At 30.4% G+C, this 9,608-nt stretch overlaps 1 protein-coding gene across 1 annotated transcript; it reads left to right on the top strand.

Annotated features, from left to right (window-relative positions):
• The first annotated feature begins 2,887 nt into the window (after positions 1 to 2,887).
• LOC103309855 (zinc finger MYM-type protein 1-like) lies at positions 2,888 to 4,871 on the top strand. The gene is made up of 5 exons (XM_008186411.1): positions 2,888 to 2,935; positions 3,015 to 3,786; positions 3,872 to 3,940; positions 4,009 to 4,314; positions 4,807 to 4,871. Exons 1-5 carry the CDS (start codon positions 2,888 to 2,890, stop codon positions 4,869 to 4,871), a joined length of 1,260 nt encoding a protein of 419 aa, XP_008184633.1.
• Positions 4,872 to 9,608: the final 4,737 nt, after the last annotated feature.

Genomic DNA, 9,608 nt, shown 5'->3' with positions numbered 1-9,608 from the left:
CTGATAAACCGGGCACGTAAAATAGCACTCCCGGTGCCATTCTTTAGACCTACTATCCGGGCGGCGATTCACCGACACGGCAGCTACTATGGCACCGCTAATGATATTTCTTTTAAAATTATTTTATAGATATTCATATTCATTCATTAATCATTAAAATAAAATAAAAACTTTCACTTATAAGTTACTTTTTTTGTATGAACTGTTAATGTGGTAAATTAAATTAAATTTAATTTAAACGTATTGCAGTGAAGTAAAAAAATCATAAAAAATAAATTGGCAATAAATAATAAAGCTTTTACAAATTAAAATAGAATTTAATTTGTTTAATACAAATTAGGTACATAACTAACATTTTTAACAATAAAAAATGATTAATTATTAAAAATAAATTTTAAACAAATAATAAAACGTTTACAAATTTGAAATTAAAATAGTTTTTAATTCAAAACTAGGTACATAATAACAATTTTTAACGAGTAAAGTAATTTAATTACTTTTTAAAAGTAATTTATCCAACACTGTAAATTTGATTGACAATAATTAACTACTAATTTTACTTAACAAAATAACATTTAATTATCTTATATCACATAAACAAGTTATAACTAAAAACCTACTTATAGATTAGTTATATCATATAAATATCTAATCTAAGACATATTAAAGTATATACACGCATACATTGAGGCACTGAGCTACTTATCCGGTATTAGTTTTTTTTGAATACAATGCCATATACATGCTCACAAAAACAAAGGACAAAATGTTACGCGGTAGATTCAATGTTGGCAGTGAATAGTTGATTAATTTTTGTTTTGTGCCTGGCGAATCACAACGTGAATCAAAATGATTTCTGAAGATTTGGTATGTTTTCCGAACTTCATCTTTGTGCTGGGTTCTCAATGCAGGATTGCCTGTTCTCTCCACCCAAACTTAAAAGTCATTGACGTTGTTGGGAAAAACATATTTCCTTTTTGCCGAATCAACACACCCAGCCACAGCATTTATTTGAAACCAGGCTGAAATAAATCAATCTTAAATAATTTAAATAAAACCGACGAAATAAGTGTTGCGCATTAGTTTATTTACCTGGAGGACGTAAAACTTCTAAATTCGAATATTATATTGCAAAGTACTGAATTTCTTAATGTCTCGAGTTGGAAATGTTGGAATTATACTCTCTCTACTATAATATGTATGCGTTTTTAAAATATATTAATAAAATTATGATACCAATTTTCATACATATGAGTGCATAGGCCCTGGATACTAAGAGAGAGAGCCAGAGCAGGCCGCCGCTCGGCGCGAGCGCAATGTGACCAACCGTTCCTGACAAAAAGAAAAGTATACAATATTACCTACGACGGAGGGAGGTCATGTGGCCTCGGTTCGCCACAGAATTATTATTTAACACGAGCAATATAGGAACGTGCACAGGCGTGCGTCAGACCACCCAAGCGACATCAGACGCACTGTGGTTGGTCGGCATTGTACGACTGCCACCATGTATATACACATGACACATCACAGCGCTCCCCATGCATGCGGGAACAGTACTAGTAATTTTTGTCCGAGCGACTGGGTACTCTTGGGCGGCTCTCGCATTAGCACGACGCGATTGACGCGACGCGGACGCAACTAAAAAGAAAACCAAGAAACCGTCGTACGCGACGAGTTTCGCGTAGAATCGCTCATTCACGCGATCGAGTCGCATCAACAGTATTGTGCTACTGTATTATTTAACAGTTTGTCACCAGCATCATCCGTGTACCTATTGAAAATGGAATCACATAGTTCAGATGATAGTGTGATAGTGATGTGGTATTATTTAAATAGTAAAAAAAAAATGTAAATTTTCGATTCATCCCTACATAGCAAATAATATCAACAGAAATGCTTAATATGTTCTTCGGGAGAACTATTATCACATCCGGAATGTTTTCAGTCATTCTACAGAATGATTAAAGAAAGTTTTTCAGAACTTTGCAACTTGCTTGGACCGGCCATCAGCCGAAAAGATACTCATTTTAGAAAATGTGTCGGAGTCGAAGAAAGACTTCTTATAACAATAAGTTATGTGTTGTATACTCGTATATTCACGCGTTATGATTGTTATGAAATAATAATTTAGAATTATATGGATAATTTATATGATTGGCCAAGTTCATAATTCATGAACGTTAAAATATGTATCGAAAATCGTTGCATTAAAAATAAGAAAAAATACGCTATAAATACAAAAATCACAGAATAGGCACAAAAACTCATATTAATTGTATAAATATCGTTGACTTTCATTCAAATCAATGACAAACCTTAGATAAAAATAATAGAGAAACTTACACTGTATGTTGTAATAAATAATTATTGTAAGCATCAAATATTGTGCATAAACCTATTAGAAAATCATATAGTATAAAATAAATGGGTTATGCTATCTAAAAACAATAAACAAAATAAGTAAGATTAATTTTTTAATGCTTCAAGAAAATTAAAAAATAATTTTTGACATAAAATTGCTTATTAAAAAAATTTAGATTTTTAAATGTTATAAAAAAATGTAAGAATATACGTCTTATTTAAAAAAAACAGAAATGCGATATTATTTTCTTGTAAGATATTCATGCATATCCAGTGGTATACAAGTGTTTGGATTGTTCTGCACTTGTTCAATGTTACTCAAATTTAGCACACCATAAGGCACAATTTGGTACTCTTGTATTGTTTGCATAGGCGTACGCACGGGGCGAGCCGGGCGAGCTTCGGCTCGACCGGAACTTTTTTGGATGTACGTGGAAATCGTTAAAATTTTATTTTTCGTGACGTGATTGTGAAAAATTGTCAAAATATAAAAAACAGCATTCAAAATTCGTTCATATCAATAATGGCTGATGAGACTACAGATGTTGGACATTTTGAGCAATTGTCAATTGTTTTTCGATATTTTGATGAAAAAAAAAATAGACCAGTTGAAACTTATGTTACTTTGAAACGAATGCAATCTGTTACAGCTCAGGCTATTTTTGACTGTCTTCATGATGTATTTGATACTTATGGGAAAAGATTGGCATTCAGTTTTATCAGTTTGTTTTGATGGTGCTTCTACTATGGCTGGTAAAATAGGAGGCGTGCAGACAAAATGTAAAGAACAAAATTCAGATATTAAATATATTCACTGTTATGCTCACTGTCTAAACCTAGCACTTGTTGATTCGGTATGTGATAAGTCAAAAAATTCCAAAAGAAACAAATTGGTATTCAATTTTTTCGGAACAATACAATTTACCTACAATTTTATTGAGAGTAGTGCAATGAGGCATGCAATTTTGGAAAAAATATCCAAAGATTTAGGAATTAAGTTACTTACATTAAAGTCATGTTCTATTACTCGATGGGCGTGTCGAGCAGAAGCAGTCAAATCAGTGCTTAATAACTATGAAGTTTTGCTTTTAGCCATAGAAGAAATTTGTGAAAGTAGTAGTGTTCCAGAAATGTGTGCAAAAAGAATGGGATTGAAGTATCAATTAAAAAGTTTTGACTTTATTTTTGGGCTGTATTTATTGAATCCTATATTAAATATAATATTAAAAACAAGTTCTTTATTACAGTCGCCAAACATGGATCTTGTACTAGCAGTAAACAGTGTAGAGTCTTTAAAGCAAAACTTGATGGCTATGAGGAATAGTGACGAAGAGTTTATAAATATTTATCAACAATCAGTAGAACTGTATAATAAAAATCGTGTACCAGTACCAGAAGTAATAAATAGAAAAGTGTCAACTCGTATAGACAAAGCAGCAAATTCTCAATTTATTTTTAAAACAAAAAAAAAATGAACTTAAAGTAACTGTGTACAACCAATTATTAGATGAACTCATTTCTGGCATCAACTCGAGGTTTAACCAAGAAATTGTGCAATTAGTTCAAGCTGTAGCAAGTATGATTGCCTAGAATCTACGCCTGTAATGATTTCAATATTATCAAAATTTGCAAATGTCCCGGTAGAGATATTGGAATCTGAGATAAAATTATTAAAATATTTACCAGCTACTGATGGTAAACCAGATACTAATACAAATAATGAATCTATTCACGCATGGCTTGATTATATGAAAATAAATAATTACATAAAATCATTTATTGGATTTTTCACCGTACTGAAATTATTCAGTGTAATACCAGTTACAAGTTGTTCCAGCGAACGGGTATTTTCAAAACTAAAAATAGTAAAAAATAAATTAAGGAGTACTATGCAACAAGACCGACTTAATAGTTTATCATTAATGTTTACTGAATCAGAACTAACATCAAGTATTAACATTGACACGGTGATTGACGAATTTAAAATTATGGGAAATAGGAGAATTAATTTACGATTGTTTTTAAATTATAGTGAATACATAATTACACATTTATTCATTAAATATGTTTTATGTATTAATTTAATATCTATACAGAATATTTGTTTATTAAACCAAGCTTTTTTTTAAATGTTGGGTAATGTGTTTTGTTCTTTTTATATATAATTATTAATTGTATTTATATCATTTGATTTTAAGGAATTTAAAATTTTACTTTTAACTTCAAAAATATATATCTAAAAATTAGCAATATAATACTTGATTTTATGTATGGATATAGATACTACCTACATAGTTTTAATTTACAACAGAATCTACTATGTTGAAGTGTTAGAAAAAAATTGGGGGCACTAATTGTATCTAAGCTCGACCGGAAGTTGAGGTCTGCGCACGCCTATGATTGTTTGTGTATGTTCAAAGTTATCTGAATGTATGAACATAGGTGAAGTTAAAACTGAACTAAATTCAGAACGGTATGATGATACACTTGGTGGACAGTCAGAATAGTTTTGTGAATGAGTTAAATGGTTAGAAATAGGTTGAATATGTCGGAAATGGTCAGCTACTCCGGTACTTGATTCTCCCAAAATATCCTCTACTACATCTAACATTTTACGCTTGAATTCCTCATTTGAATGTCGGTCATTTGATTTATTTCAGGTAACATACTTAACAAAAACTGTTTTCTATGATCAACTTCTTTTTTGGAATTTTGTTTTTTAGTATTAATATAATCAACGAAACATTGATCTGCCACATCTGAAGTGTTCGTCTTTTTTTTCTTAAATTTTGGAATTACTGGATTTAATATAATATTTAAATATAAAACTATTATATTATTAAATATATAACTTAATTACCTATACATTAAATACATATATAGATTAATCAAGAATATATAAGCAAAAAATATGTAATCCTGTGAAAACAGTACAGAATTACAGGTTACAGCAAAATATCGAACTGGATTATCTGAAATTAAGTCCTTAATGATTTAAAAATTATAAAACGTATATCAAAATTTTAAGTGTATTAAACTCCATAATTTGGTAATTTTGAGTACCTATTAAAAGTATATTAAAAGTATCAACAACTGCGGAATGTACAAGTTGGAAGCATTTAACGATAAAATACGAATTGGGAAATGTTATGATATTATAGTTCGACAAGTACATTATAAAGATGCATTATTTGTTTTATAATAAAAAATTAGAATAATACGGTCAATGGGAGGGGGGGAGTTGAACCCCATGACCCCCCCGTGAGCACGCCCGTGCTACTGTGTGATAACGTTAGAAATAGCCGGTAACTAATTAATAATTAAATTAATAGTATTACCATTAATAAATAAATTCTAGTATTTATAGTCAATAGTATTGTGTAAAAAGTCAAAAATCTCTGATAATACAGTACATTTACTAGGTATTTTTATTTTACAAATGATAAAACGATTAGTACCTATCAACTGAAATAGCGGGGGTGATGGGCCCCCCGGCACACATGAACCGCAGCATAGGGAAGAATCCTTGCCATGCTTGCCGTGTTTCCTCCAAAAACTTCCTAAACCAAACTCTTTGTATTGGTTCATAACATGCGGCATGTCACAGGTGGAGACACGTTTGCGCACATATTAATATATTTCATAAATTTACGATAACTCGTTTGCGCACAAAACAGTAAATAATAAAAACCAGCTTTTAGGTACAGTTTTTGGTGTACAGGGTGTCTTAAGCTGCCCAACACGTTCAATATTATTGATATCAATGACCCGCTAATAAATATTGAAGTACCTTCAATACAGCCAATACACGGTCAATAATATTCTCAATGTCGAATATCGAATAATTTAATTGATCGTGTATGGGTCGCTTTATCAGACAGGAGTAAGACCGTATAGTCTTAAAGCCCAAGAACAACGAACGGAGCTGAAAACGTTCACATACACTTCAATAGTACATTTTATACGCCCTCGCCATCACATTCACCAAATCATTCAAATACTCATGGAAATTCAAGTCGACACTGATTTAAAAATAAATTCATTAAAAAAAAAAAAAAAATACCCGCAGAACAGAAATATTAAAAAAAAACAAAATTTTTTGAAAAAAATATATTCAGATTACAAATCTAAAAAAATTGATCTTATAACATTTTTGACGCAAACGCATACCAAACAATATTAAATATGTATTAACTATAATTTGTGTAATTTGTTAATTTTAATGACTTTTGTAAAAATGAATAATGATTGTACCTAATTTATTGTAATTTATAAATTTTAATGACTTATAAAAATGATTGTACCTAATTTATTATAATTTGACAAAATTGTGAATAATGTTTCTAAGGAAGCTGTTCTAAAATAAATAGCTAAAACAACATTTTTAAACCCGCCAGTCAATAACATCAGAATATGGTGAGACATAAAGTCCTAAGCCTTTTAAAGAGTGAAGGAAAATGTTGTTTGACTATAATAATTATTATCCACTATCAGTGTTGACCAAATTGAAAATATGGAGGTACGCAGATTATGTACACCCTATACGTGGATAAATTTCTTGGAAAAAAGGTTTCTATTGTTCAAAAATTGTGCGCAAATGAGTTGTAGCCATGTCACATGACTCACGAAAAGCAAGTTTTTCTTTTGAGATCTAAATATTACAATTTATAAATATTTATAAACGCATACATTTATTACTGACTGGAAAATAAACGAATATTTTTATTAATTTACAATACTTACTTGAGAGTGTATTTTAATCTTGTCAAACGGGGCTATTGTGGTTTTGGTGACGGCACCGGCAATGGCGCCCGCCGCAAAATTGTTCCACATAGCACTTTTTGAATTATTGTTCTGAAACAAACAACCATTGTTATTCAAATCAAACTTGCTATGAAAAAAAGTACAGTAGAAACCATTTATAATGACATCCAAGAGACCTAGAAAAATAATCTAACCTTGTCGTGGTGTGGAGTTTTTATATATACATTTATCTAGATAAAACAAATAGATAATTTGTTATTAAATTATATTATAAATAATGTAATTTATTAGTAATTACTAATTAGGTAGTATTTATTAATTAATAAATCCTTAATGTTATTTTTCAACTAATTGTGGTAACACTGAAAATTGAAACGATAATTACCACGTTTTAACGTTGTCGTTTCACGCTTACGTTAATATATCTATATGCATACAATTTAAGAGAAAAGAGAAGAAAGATAGAATCAAAAATACTTGACAATTTCATAGTTACTGCAAGTACAAGTGCACAGTATACTAGGATGGTCCTTAATTTTCGATGTTTTTTTTTAAATTACCCCCCCCCCCCAAATCTATTCCACTATTAAAAAAAAGCATACAAAAAAAGTTTCAGACAAATTGATTAAATTTAACCCGTGCCACAAAAGCTCTAAAGATTTAAAAATAGTTAATTACAAAAATTTTCAGTTTTTTTAAATATAACCAATCATAACTTTAGAAATACAAATTCTACAATAAAATTGCAAGATTATTAATTATAGGAAATTATATTTACAATAATTTTGTACTCCTGTATTTTATTTTTAAGTATTACATTTCTACGTCTATTCGAATATAAGTATCAAAACAGTATATATTTTATAGATTTTGTATTTGAAATAACAACAAAGACAAATAATTTAATTTAATTATAGGTAATAAATAATTACTTTGGACTATAATTAATTATATGAAATACGTTTTAAAATATAATTATACAACTCAATTTATAATGATGTAATAAGCGTTTATTTTTTGTGGTCAGGGAATTTTTTGCGGTAGTCGCTAACAACTTGTAGTAAATACTGTTTTTGGGATTCGTCCTTAGTTATTTTGTCATTATATTCCTCTATTAGTTTTACACCTCTTTCTGCGACATCAGCTTTTACCATTTTTCTCTTCGTATCGATCGAAATAGCCTCATCAAAAAAAGCAAATTCACATAGTTCTGCTGACAAATACCACAGGTGACCACAGAACTTTTTAATTGCAATCTAAGATGTGTCTTTATCTGTTGCAGTATAATTTAAAAGATTTTTAATAAAAGTTAAGTCTTGTAAAGGTGCTTTGATAGCAGAGGGTGCGTCAAACCATACTTTAATGTAAAGTCGAATAGTAAAAATACAAATATTTCTTAATGCACTTTCCTCTTTTACTGTTAACCGAAATTGCTCGCGAAATAAATATATTTTTAAGCTGTAAATAGCTTTGGCCATCCAACCGGCATGGTTTCTTAAAATGGATATCATTAGGAAGTATGCCACCTAGAAAAATAACCGTCAACTCTAAAAGCTCCCTTGGGTGATTTTCCTCTAGTCGATCTATAGAAAATTTAATAATATCATCACACGTAATTTACAGAACCCATTACAATACAATTTCCTATTCCAGAATTAAACATTTTAGTATCCATTGTTACCCAGGCTAGTTGGAATCTTTTAAAAATAGCCATATCTGGACCCATCGGTTTCACTTAATTTGAGATCGAAAACACTTTTTAATACTATTTCATATATATATGATGGCGGCATAGTAGGTATACGATTTCACGTTCTAATAATTGGTCTAGTAAAACACAAGCTCCATTTAAACGTCCTGTATTTGATGCAGTAGTATCAGAACAAAAAGCTTGTACATTTTCAGTTAAACACCAGTCTACAAGCGTTTGGTACACCGCATTAGCTTGATCACTTTCAGTTCCCGTGTTTAATGCTGGGACACCTAGCAATTGTTCATGACCATTAACCGAAGCGACTATATGAAGCCTATCAATTAATCCTTTCCCCGTTAATGCAGGAAGAAGCTTTCCGTCCCAGTGTACAACTACTGTTTCTTCATTTGCTAAATTATAGTCTTGACGTATATTTTTAGCACGTTCTTTACGAAATTCTATACGATCGCTTCGAATTGATGACCGATTTATAATATTAGTTTATTAACATTATTACCCAAAGCTTCAGCATTAGCAATTAAAAGATGTACAGCATTCCGATCACTTTTTTTGCATTTATCCAGTACGATTGCAAGCTTTTCGGAGACGAATGCTTCAAATCCTCTGCTTGATTTGAAATGTTTGGTTGACGGACCGGCAACATTTTCAAACATAATTGCTTCACTATCAGCTCCATTTCGACAGCATGTACATTTTCGATTTTTCCTATTTTAATATATGCAATATTTTGCGTAATTTTGCGGACAAATAGTTTTTTAGCAAATCA

The sequence above is a fragment of the Acyrthosiphon pisum genome, chromosome X (assembly GCF_005508785.2).
Source record: "Acyrthosiphon pisum isolate AL4f chromosome X, pea_aphid_22Mar2018_4r6ur, whole genome shotgun sequence".
Classification (NCBI taxonomy): Eukaryota; Metazoa; Arthropoda; class Insecta; order Hemiptera; family Aphididae; genus Acyrthosiphon; species Acyrthosiphon pisum.
The sequence above is the reverse complement of the archived record's forward strand: the minus strand, read 5'-3'. Positions and strand labels throughout refer to the sequence as shown.